The sequence below is a fragment of the Branchiostoma belcheri genome, unplaced genomic scaffold (genome assembly GCF_001625305.1).
Source record: "Branchiostoma belcheri isolate BF01 breed outbred unplaced genomic scaffold, Haploidv18h27 scaffold101, whole genome shotgun sequence".
In the NCBI taxonomy this organism is placed as follows: Eukaryota; Metazoa; Chordata; class Leptocardii; order Amphioxiformes; family Branchiostomatidae; genus Branchiostoma; species Branchiostoma belcheri.
In genome coordinates, this window is record NW_017802392.1 from 498,237 (window position 1) to 511,077 (window position 12,841).

General features: G+C 40.8%; 1 protein-coding gene across 1 annotated transcript; it reads right to left on the reverse strand.

The window, feature by feature from the left end:
• Positions 1-450: 450 nt before the first annotated feature.
• On the reverse strand, positions 451-1,919 carry LOC109473989 (neuropeptide FF receptor 2-like). Its single transcript, XM_019774187.1, has 3 exons — positions 1,826-1,919; positions 1,506-1,605; positions 451-1,201 (listed from the first exon to the last, which is right to left on the reverse strand). Exons 2-3 carry the CDS (start codon positions 1,583-1,585, stop codon positions 451-453), a joined length of 831 nt encoding a protein of 276 aa, XP_019629746.1. The 5' UTR covers positions 1,586-1,605; positions 1,826-1,919.
• Positions 1,920-12,841: the final 10,922 nt, after the last annotated feature.

Genomic DNA, 12,841 nt, shown 5'->3' on the forward strand with positions numbered 1-12,841 from the left:
ATGCGAGCGGGCGAAAAAACAACAAGGCGGGCCGAAATAAAACAAGGTTCTTACGTACATTTTAAAATTTTGACTCAATCATGGTACGAATGGTTTTGATTAAGTGGGAACATCACATATACACAGACAGCATCACATATCACTGCATCAAAGTAAGAAACAAAACATTGAATCAGAGTCCTTTTTTATCTCCTCTCTTCATAGTTATCAGCCTTCCGGTATGGCAGCAGACATCTTTGCCCATTTTCGACATGTTGACCACTGTCAGAAGGCAACAATTTTTTTTCAAAATTAATGCACGCGCTGATGTCATCCATAAACATTACTTGCTGTGGCCTAATGACGAGAATTAGTGACTATGTGCAAAAAGCAGAATCCATAGGAGTCAAATATGGATTTTGATACAAAAGCTTGTTACATAAATCTGTAACAGAAGGTTTAATTCTACCTTTACAGTCTTGTCTCCTCTAACAGGGCAGTTTGCCGGGTCCGCGTGGTCGGTGTTGTAGATCTGCTAGCCTTACCTTCCTCTGGCGACAATGTGGCTATCCTCACACCAGAAGCCTTATTTGAATTATCTTTACTGTCTTTCAGAGAAAGTGCTGAGCGAATATTCTTGCGAATATTCGTATTAAACAATCCGTAAACTATCGGATTTACACAGCTATTGGACAGTGCTAACCAGTGTACAAATGGGAAAACGTTGGCATGAATGTAATTATTGTTCTCTTCAGATAAGTTACCGAAATCCAGCAGCATCCACACAGTGTATAATGGTAACCACGAGACAGCAAACATCACAACTACTGTTATCAACATCTTGATGACGCGGACACGTTTCTTTGAGACAGCCCCTGTACATTTGTTTTTGCTAGCTGCAAGGTTTCCCCTTGCCGTTGGACCTGGCTTCAACATCATCTGATGGAAGATTCTACCGTATAGATACAGGACAGAAAGTAAGGGTACGATATACACTACAGTAAGCAGCATGATCGTATACGTCTGTCCGTACACGGCGTCTGGCCACTGCTCGAAGCAGACATTCAGCGGCTCGTATCCTGTGATTTTATGTTGTCTCATGTTAAAGACAACGATCTGCGGGATGCTTATCGCCACAGCGCAAAGCCACACGCCCACCAGGGTTTTCCGCATGGCCTTCAGCGTCATCCGGGGTTCTGTGGGAAACACGATCGCCTTGTACCTACAGAGAAGGGAAACGGACGGATTGCAACACATATTTTCTTTTGAATGGTTTTTATTGTCCAAACAGTACCCGTGCAGTCGCAGCCTTTATACGGCTGAATTGAGGCAGGGTATCACATAATAATCAATACAAATCAGAACAATCAACTAATAATACAATAAGGTTACGATGCATAATAAGTATGTTATTGTGATCATATAAAATATATGAAGAGGCATTGCATATGCAAGTAAATTGCAAACTAGCTAGGTACTCCAACCAAAACTTACAAACTGGTAGGATAGGAAAAGTACTCTTTCACCTGTCAAATGCAATCATGAGGAAGGTGAAGACTGAGGCAGCCACGGAGACACCCTGGACAAACGGAGTCAACTTGCACATGGCGTCGTTAAACTGGTATTCTGTGCAAGACCGAAAACAAAAGATTATTATCATGAAAGTTCATCTGTGTTGGTAGTAACCGTAGTAAAAAGTTGAACTTTATTCCAACACACAGTTTACAGAGAGATCAAATTTTCAGCGACCAATGTCGCTTTCATCAGGATAATTAATGACCAATCACTTCACAACGTGATCTCGCGAGAGTGACACCAGGCACCAGCTATCTTAAGTCTTACTTACCGTTTAAGATGTGAAATATCAGCGTGAAGGGAAGGCAGAAGATGCCGACAAGCAAGTCACTGACGGCCAGGTTCAATATGAAATAGTTGGTCACTGTCCTAAATTTTGTTAAAAGGTAAATTCACTGTTAATTCAAATCACAGATAAGATTGAGAGAATACAATATACAAAATATTTAAGCTATCCTGCACTACAAGATAATAGTAGGGGGAGATCTTCAACAATGACAAAGTACATTGTCTTGAGAATGTTAAAAGTGATAAACAACAATAAGACGAATAGCAAAGTTCTTTCTATCACAACCATTTATTTTTCAAGCCGACGTTTCGATGACCTTCTGTCATCTTCATCAGGGCAATTCTGACTGGTTTACTGTGCACTGACACTAGATGTTACTTGGTGCATTGTGCACTAAAGGTGTGACATAGTTCATAGTGCACTTAAGCTAGTTTTTTTTCTGTTTACAATACATTCCGGAACGTGGTGTAATTGTGACATACATACTAGGCATTGTGCACCTAGTAACATTTAGTGTCAGTGCACAGTAAACCAGTCAGAATTGCCCTGATGAAGATGACAGACGGTCATCGAAACGTCGGCTTGACAAAATAAATGGTTGTGATAAAAAGAACTTTGCTATTCAGTCGTTTACCAACCTGATAAAATTATTAACGGAATAATAAGATACTGATGATAATTAGTTTTAGCATGTTTTAGACAGTCACTACCACACTGCCACATACAGAAGGCTGAGAAGGAAAAGGGAGGCTGTTTACTGATTAGGCCTCAGCAAGTAAATTTTATGGATGACATTCTCTGCAGACTCCAAATCTAATGCGCGCGGGCGAAAAAAAAATTCGGGCCGAAAAAACAAGGTTCCTACATTTTCAAATTTTGACTCAATCATTGTACAAATGGTTTTGATTCAGTGGGGACATCACATATACACAACCACCATCACATATCACTGCATCAAAGTAAAAAAAAAATTAATATTTAATCAGAGCCTTTTCGTGTCTTCTCTCTTTATAGTTATCTGCCATGCACGTTCCGGCATGACAACTGACATCTTTGTCCATTTTCGGCATGTTGCAATTGACCACTGTCAGAGGGTAACAATTTTTTTTCTCAAAATCAGGCGAAAATTAATGCGCGCTGATGTCATCCATAAAAATTACTTGGTGTGGCCTTACCTGAGTCTGGGCGTCCTGATGACCACAGCGCAGACCACACTGTTGCCGATGATACACAGCAGAAACACCAGACCGTACGCCAGGATGAGGAGAGCCGTGATTGAATCATCATAAATGAATGTGTTCCACTTTTCAGTTTCATTCGTTTTGGTGTTGTTTGTGCCGTTCATTTTTTTTAGAATCTTCTGGAGGTTTTGGTTGTGATTAATGTTACACGGTTCTTTACTGCTGGTACAGCTGCGGTTTATTATTCACGGCTGATTTCTCACTGCGGGAACGGATCTATACTCGGTATCGGCAAGGTCACACCAGGACGTTAGCAGGACGTTACACGGCGCAGGACGTATCCTTGTGCAGGTGTGTGGTGAACACTGGTCCCCTGGTCCTGAAAGAAAAAACGGAAGAAAAGGGAAGAACAGACAGGTTAGAGAAAAGAATAAGAAACAGTCATGCTTTCAAAGATCAGAATTATCAACCAAGAATTGAGGTATTCAAAAAGTCGTATTTCCTCAGAACTATCGTAGACTGGAACTCGTTTCCACCAAGGACATTTGGGGCATCCTCACTAGAAAGCTTTAAACACCTCCTGCAATCATCAAATGTGCAAAGATTGAGTGTAACAAGCCGTTCTGTGTGATATAGCTAGCTGCCACCGCTCCGCGTGCCTGTGAAGCTGGTGTGTTACGCCGAAGGGCGGTTATGCCGGCTATACCGATACAGATACAGAATCTAGTGTAGTTACGTCGCATTTTGATACCTTGATATATTTTGCAATTTGATACCTTGATGTGATTAAAATTTCTTGGCCATACATATGCATCCATTCACTATATCAAGCTTAGTAAATATTGAAACAAAAATTCCACCGTAGGACTGCCATGGGACAATAACATATTGTGGGAAATTAAGTTCCTGCGTTTTCTATTTCACTTAATGCCAACGCGCCATGTCTAAAGCACGGAAATCAATGATGAGAATTTACGGATTGTTCTCGTGACCTGACAATGTCGATCCGCTAGGCACGGTTTTGTATTTGGCAATGGTTCTATATTTTAGAGGTGCACCACTGAGATATTGACGCTATTTTCATGATATTAAAAATGGATCAGATACAGTCGTCATTTCAGCTTGGAATGAGTTGGAATTGTCTGCAACAATTTACAGTGAGTCTCCAATTTATAGATGGCTTTCAGGAAAATAGGTCGTCCTTTCCAGGTTAATATTACATTAAAATGAGCACCGTTGTAACATATCAAAAAGGGTTGGCCATTGAAAATCAATCTTACACGCCACATTGGCTGCTTTGGAAATATACACAGTCAAGCGTTTGATTTGATTTGATTTTTATTTATTTAAATTGCAACAATGCGTTTACCTAGTTCATTACTTCTTGCAAAAATCCTCTCTGCCAGCAGTTATTATGTAGTGATTAAATTTGTCATGATGCAAAATGGGTGGATATGCATCAGACTCACTCTTACACAATGATACATGAAGAGTGACAGAGGACACAATGAGGAGAATAGAGGATTCCTTGCGCTACTGAAGGACAAACATTACGCCTGAGTACTGTACGTGAAAACTGTTAAAGCCTCGGTCACGACCCGCCGTGCGTGCTTTTTGTCCGTACGTTTTTTGGGAGGCTACGTCTGCTACGTTCTTTCTGAAAACGTGGGGAAGGAGTGGCGTCTACGCACGTCACTCGCACGGTTTCGCAAGGTGTAAGAGTGTGGTCTGATCGCCACGTCTGGCCGTGAGCGGTTGCGTGCATCGTTCGTTGCGCAAGTGGTAAGTGCTTGCAACGTACGAGCTCTGTGCGATTGCAACTTTACCATAAGGAGGCCGTACTCACACGTGCTTCTTCCGTACGCGGCACGTACGGGGCACGCACGTCGCTCGTACTCGCACGCACGGGTGGTGAATCCGCAGACCGCACGCAGAAAATTTTTTACATGCACTTAAAGTTCTACGGCTTGTCTGCGTGCTCCCAAATCCGTAGGATTCCGTACGGAGGCGGTACTCACCACGCACGGATGCCCTACGTTTGCCCACGTTTTTGCACGTAGACAGCACACAGACGCACGTACGGCGGGTTGTGACCAGGCCTTTAGCCATGTAACCAACCTGGTCATCAGAGGTAGCATGATGTCTGGTAGTTTATGTTAGCCCGATTTATTGGGTACATATAAAGAGGGAGCTTGCTTATGATACAGTTTACAGTCTAAGATTGAATGTAAAAAACTTCACTCGGGGCAAGCGTGCATAAAAGAATGATCTTTATCACTTCCAGGCACGAGAAGAGATTAATATCACTGGAAGCCAGGCTTGCCCAGATTCGGGTTTTCTATTAATTCTAAGGTAGTGGGTATAAATGATGAATGTTTCTCACATGACATTTTAACCCTTCCCTGAACAACCTATCCGTCTCCAGCCTTTATCGGTACCACACACACGTGCACGCGCAATAGATTAGAATCTGTCACAGGACAGGACGCGGAGTTTTGATGTGGTGGATATCAACAGAACACGCGAACTGCGAGCAGTTTTCAAACTTGTCTATGACGCTGACAAGCTGGTACCTGCTTTTCTTGAAGTTAATCAATCAAAATCATGGTTACTGTATTATAAATAGGCAATGTTTCAGACATTGGTGCATCGTGATTTTATAAACAGTTTGTTTGTGCTTTGCTCACGTTGCATACTCTATAGCCCAACATTTTACTATTTTTTTTAATTATGAATTTTACATAAACGACCTTTTTGCTTTAGCATTGATGCCAGTGAGTTTTTTTAGATTGTATGCATTTTTTAAAATGGTTTATTGGCCAAACATCACCCGTGCAGTCGCAGCCTTATAGTGCTGAATTGATGCAGGGTTTACAATCAGATGATACAAATGGTAATAATACACATAATAATAAACATAATGATACATGATACATATTTGTTCCACATTTTTGTGGAACTGCCGCAAGGGTCTGTGCGGCTGCCATTCGGCGCCACAAGGTGACCTCAATACGGCTTTCCCCAACCGAAGTTGGATGCATTCTTCATGTACCTTCGATAATTCCGACTGGGCACGTCCATATGTACAGTTTGTAGCCATGTCTACATAATTTTCTTACAGGAATATACCTCAAGGGTTTAGCCTCATCAATCAGGCCGCAGTCTATAGTACAAAGGTACATTATGTTTGTGGCGTTGTGAATTGCTGAGTGGCCAGGTGAGCGCACACGCGGTCCCGGGTTCGATTCCTGGCCAGACGTGGTGTCCGAGGGAAAATAAAAAAAAAAACCTTACTCCACCCAGGTGCAAAAAGGGCTACCTGACTTCGTTTAGGGGGCTGGAAGAAGAGGGATGGGCCCTGTCTTCCAACACCGTGCCTTAGATACTAGATACCGTACGACAAGACTGAAAAAAAACTCTTTCTTACACAAGGCAATGTGCCTGTACAACGAGTCTTCGCAGTAAGACTCTTAGGACTCTCTTGTCTTTACTTTAGTGCCCATGTGAGGCTTTTTGTAACGTTTTTTGTTCATGTGTTTGTATACGTATTGCAATGTTAATTTGAATTTGCCAGACATAAGTAACTGTAAAAAATCAGTGTTATTTAGCAAGTTTTTGTACAGGCTGCGAGGATGGTTTTTATAAATAAACTGTTATAACTGTTATTATGAAGTAACAACCCATTGTACCTACGGTCTCAACTTAACAAACCCTATAAGACTATCTTTACCTACCATTTCACATTGCGGTCAGCAATTGGCTACTCAAACACTACCTCCTATAAAATTGCCTTCTAATCTTTCTAAATCCTTCTAATATTAGAGACAACTCGCCGTCTGGTCCATGTAATCCAGGTAGTTAAAACCAATCAGGTGCATGAAAACGAATCATCTACCTCGGATGAAAACTCCCCCCAGAGAACTGCATCATTAGAAAGCGGTGAAAATGCGGTGTGAAATGTGGGATTACCCCCGGAGCAAATCTGTATCTGAGAAGGCGTAATCTCAGCAGTCTCATTTCACGCCGAGCTTACAGCTATAGACACGCCTAATGATACCTGCGGTAGGAGAGAAGCCGACTAATGACATGGCTCATTATTCCAAGGACCAACCGCTGGCTACTCAGCATCGAAACAGGAAGGCACAACCGCACACCTCTGGAGCAAAGGATTTGCCAATTTTGTAGCTCAAACAAAGTAGAAGATGAAGCCCACTTTGTTATTGATTGTAGTTTATATAATAATGAAAGAAATGATCTTTTAGATATATTACAAGTACGTTTCCATACTTCCAATACTTGTCTAATATTGAAAAATTTATCTTTCTTATGCGCTTTGATCATTCTGTATTATACAAACCCATTTTAATTATATTTTTAACATCATTTAGAAACGAGAAGCCGAACGTCTGTATTAGAGTAGTTTTAGAGCTATTTGTACTACAAACATTTATATTACCGTTTCATCTGGTGACCTGTACTTAGCCCGATAGGGCATGAATATACAATAAAGGTTAGTATTATTATAAAAGATAAGATCTCGCTATGCCTATGTTTCAGAATAAAAAAAAATTATTCAAGATCTCCGAACATCTTGTTTACAAACAATTGAACCATTCGATAAAAGAGATGGAAAGAAGTTTGAGTTTTGTTTAGCTCCACAAGTAGCCTCGTAATAGATTATTCTTCCTGTGGTCTACACATTTATATATACATACATATATTCATCATCATCATCAGTCTTGTCGTAATACATATATTACAAACGTACAAAAACGTATGAGGCAAACTTAACACAATTCCTTAAATACACTATTTACAGTCCAGCACTTTGCTAGTTGCCGCCTGTGTTATTCCACAACTGTGTGATTTTGGTTTTGGTAGTCTGATTTTGTTTGTACTGGTTGAGCGTGTTCGGTACTTGTGAATCTCAGATTGGAATGTGAAAGGAAAGTGATGTTGATCCAGTTTTAGCTCACTAAAGAACTTATCAGATCTCCCACTAGTCGTGACAGAGAAGACAGACCCTGTGTACAATGTTTATGTTTACCGAAGGAAAACATATCGTTTTCGCTACGTTTCCTCTTCTTCCGTTCCAAACACTGACCTCAGACCTGGCCAATGCCCTGATTTGTTGACGTCTCTCACCATGGTAACTGGTGTTGGGTTACATAATGTTGCAATTTTGTAGAAGGAGGGATTTATACTCCTTTCTGACCAAATGCATGAATGTATTTGAGTAAGAATTAACAGAGCAGACCATATGCGAAGGTAAACATTAAGTATTTACTCTGCAAAATCTTACCTTTCTAGTTACAGGTATATTATACCAGGGGTCCCCTAGCTCTTCTTGTCAAGACAAAACTAACAGGGAACCAAGGCTTAACGTACAGTCCCAAGGACTGCGACCAATTCCAGGAGCGTCCATGTTGGGATTAGAACTCTGAACCCCTTGGTCCAGAGGCAGCGCCGCTAACCACTGGACAACACACGGCACTATAACGTAGGAAGCTGCCATGTTGTGAATCTAAATCCCAAGGAATACCAGGGCAAAATACACACCTTACGTACTGGTGTGATTGAGAGTATCTTGAAAAATCTATATATATACTCGGTCAATAGAGCATATAAATTAAGACATCAGTGAACTACATGGACCATATTGACCGGCCGCCTCAAGGCACACAGGTAATTCCCTGCTCTTATGGTTCAAATACATTGGTTAGAATGAACAAGAAGAAGGTCTCCCGTGCTCTTATACCGAGCGTAGGGTGGTGCCCATCTCCATTTCGTAGCCCTTGGGCGACACACAGTTGTGCAATGCACTACAGCAGGGGGTTGGTCCGCTGGTAGTGCTGTGTGTTTGACCTTCCCACACTCTTTTTCTTATATGTGCTGAGTGCTAAGCAGAGAAAGAAGTGTGTACCATTTTTAAAGTCTTTGGTATGACCCGGCCGGGGTTTGAACTCACGACCTCCAGGTTACAAAGCGAGCACTCTACCAATTGAGCTAGTGCTATTGCACCGGTAGAATAAACTAGAGGAACAGGGAATTTACTGCTACATTATTAGAATAGTTAGAATCTCAAACAATGCTTGCTGACATCATGGATGAACTGTCCCTATCTTTCTTCAACTTCGTCAAATTTGCGTTGCCAATGCTACTCATCAGTGCCGATGGCGTTTGGCCTCTTCAGATCTTACGATAAAGAAGGCTACATACAGAACATGGTAAACACCGTAGACACCAATGTGGGAAGTCTGAATTGCGGTGTGCTCTTTAAAATATTCATGCAAAATGTTATGCCATGAACATGTACATCTCCATTAAAATAACACTTTTTTTGCATAAATCTTGGTGTGTCTTTGCTATCTTTATTATATTATTATATCTTATTATTTCCATAATAATCACATATCACCTTGGAGCATCTTATACTGAACGATAATCTTCCATCGTCTTCTTCTTGCATAGAGACACGAGAGACTTGGACAAATTTAGTTTATTGTGTTTTTATCTGCAAATATGGAGACGTCTGGCTTGTCGTGTGTACAATGATTGTGGGACCTCGTTTGGCGAAACTGCGTTCGATTTTGCTAACATGTTGTTAGTCGTGCTGTAAATATCCCCTTAAACGGCCGCAATGGCAGTTTGATGACCATTTTGAGACGAATCGATGGCATTGAGTAGTAATTATTACATAGTTACGTTACGGTCATTATGCGTTAATACATTGTATCATGTCAATTAAACACTGATTGTACATCACTGGCATCGGTTGGTGTAGTGGTAGATCATTCGACTGTGAACCGGGAGACCCGGGTTCGAACCTGAGTCGTACCCGGGACATGTCTGGACATGCGCCCGACGTTGTGCCCTTGGGAAAGGCACTTAACAGGACTTTCCTCACTCCACCCAGGTGTGAATGGGTACCTAACTTCTATTGGGGAAAGTCGTATTGAGGTCACCTTGTGGCGCCGAATGGCAGCCGCACAGACCCTTGCGACAGTTCCACAAATATTGTGGAGAAAATATATGTTATCATGTGTATTACTTGTTTGTTGTGATTTGTATTGATTATTATGTGATACCCTGCATCAATTCAGCCGTTAAAGGCTGCGACTGCACGGGTACTGTTTGGACAATAAAAATCATTATAAAATCACTGTTAGAAATTGTTTGCATCCGCACAGGGGCACTGTGATGGCAGAATACACCAGGGAGACCAGTTGATATATCATCAACCTTAAAATGTCTATTCAGTCCACGTCAGAGGATCTGTTTTCCGGCTATCTTGTCAGTCAGTCTTAATGGAAGGTCTGGCCTCCTTTTCCCACAAGGATATCTCCCAGTTAGGGAGAACTTACCGCAAAATCATTTCAAGGGCAATGGCTCTTGTCCCTGGCCTTTTGTCATTTACTGAAGTGCCTGGAAAAATAGTTATCGTTAATGAAAGTCACTAAACACTTGTAGGCAAGATTTCAACTTAATAACAATAATTTTTAATTCAAAAATTTCTTTGCTTCTAGTTATCATATTAGGTATTTCAGATAATCATCCTATTGTCCTTAACACATTGTTATTAATATTGAAACTTTATATATATAAGAACAGACAGTACATGTTTGTCACGATTAACGGATTTATAGGCTAAATACTTCCATAGATTATAATATGTGACAGCACAAAACTGTGGGAAAATGGATAAAAATATGCTGAAATGGGGTCCACTATGCTAAATTGTTAGACTGATGTATTGTTTGCAAAATGTCTCTGGGCATCTACTTTTCTTGTATGTGAACATGTCCTCTATTTTCTCTGCTTTTGAAATAATAATAAACATTATTTGAAAAAAAAAAAGAATCACTACTAGTTCGGGGAGATCCACCCTTTGAATAAATGTCAGCGATTTAACCCCTGAAGCTGTTGGAGCGTAAATCTATCTGTATGGTGATCACTCAGGCTGCAGGGAAAATATATCATCATGTGCGTCACTAGATGGGAAAATGTACTGACTAAAATAAGCTTGTAAAGTGACTCTAACTCAAGTTTTGTACCCAGGAGTCTTCATACCGTAGGCAGAATCGCGGTACATTTGATGTATTTCCTTTGACGGTTTGAATAATTATAAAAGCATTAATTTGACATGCCGTTTTCTGCCTTTTATGTTACCAAGTAGCGCGCGTAGTCCATGTAGCGTGCGTAGTCCAGTGGTTAGCGATCCAGCCTCTGGACTAAGAAGTTGGGAGTTCGAATCCCGGCTGATGTCGCTCACCCGACATGCATGCTAATGTTTAGGGTCGCAGTCCTTCGGACAGGACGTTAACCGTTTGCGCTTGTCGAAAAGAGCTAGGGGAATTTCCCCGGTACAATGAACCTGTAAAATACTATACATGGCGTCTGTCTTCTCTGTCACGACCAGTGGAAGATTAACTCTTCAATGAGCTAAACTGGATCGAGATCACTTTCACCAACAAAGTATTGATAACATAGTTGATTGATGTTTTCTCTTCATGTTAATATATTTTGAGGAGTTGATTTTTATACATCTCAAGTCATATTCACCACAGTGGTTTTCACAATAGATAATGCCATGTAGCCAAACCATGTAAACAACATTGTTTTTCAACATATTTTATGTTTGAAATTTGAAGGAAGATTCTGAAATTTCGCCCATGACGTCATAAAGCTAAGTATTATCAGAGAGGGATACAATCTATCCATTCCGTATGTATATTGTATGTGCAGAAAGGCTACATGTAAACTAACCAATATTCCTTACTACTTTGAGGGTCCATATCACTCTCACACGTACAAAACTGTAATGTATTTTTTTATGTAGTTGAAAACTTCATTTACAGTACGGTCAGATTCTCGTGATTGATAGATCACCAACTTGTCTTGTTTGTATTTATCTTGGTTTTATTCACCTTGTAATTACGCATCTTGTCAATGTGTTTTATACTCGTTGTATGTTTTTGAGTCGAAGGTGTTATATAAGCAACTTTTGCTTTCTGCCCTATACTCAATAAATATATGTGAATAAAATTTAAAAATAACCAATATGTTAAAACTGTTAAGACCAGGAGACGGGTTGACATGGGCTCACGTCGATGTAACAAAACTATTCTAACAGCATGTCATACACGCTCATAATAGACAACGATCACTATGTGGGGTCGTGTGGCGAAGCGGCAGCGTGCTCGACTCGGAACCATGAGGTCCCGGGTTCGAGTCCTGACATGCCACCGGTCTTGTGCCTTGAAAAAGGCACTTTACACGACTTTCCCGCGTATTGTCTTGTCCTGTATTCGTCCTTTGCGTTGGCGGCGGCATAAAATAAGTTGAAATTAGAAAGGCCGACATTTGCTTGAGAGCAAATGCAGCAGATGGCTTCACCCTATCCCCCATACCGAAAATAGATCTATCCTACGATGGCTGCCAATAGTCTACACCCCCATGCAGAAATGGAACCTTCCAATGCCGGAAATAGCCAAAAAGCCCTATTTTACATAACTTTAAAGTGGTGTATGTCAAAATCGTGAATGACATTCTTTGGACATGTGTCCAAGGTATTCCCATACCAAATTTCAGGTCATTCGGATTTAATATTAGGGCACAGGAGCCAAAAATGTACATTTTTGGTCCGAAAATAGCAAAAAAGCCCTATTTTACAAAATTTTAAAGTGGTATATGTCAAAAGCGTGAATGGCATTCTTTGGACACGTGTCCAAGGTATCCCCATACCGAATTTCAGGTCATTCAGATTTAATATTAGGGCACAGGAGCCAAAAATGTACATTTTGGGTCCGAAAATAGC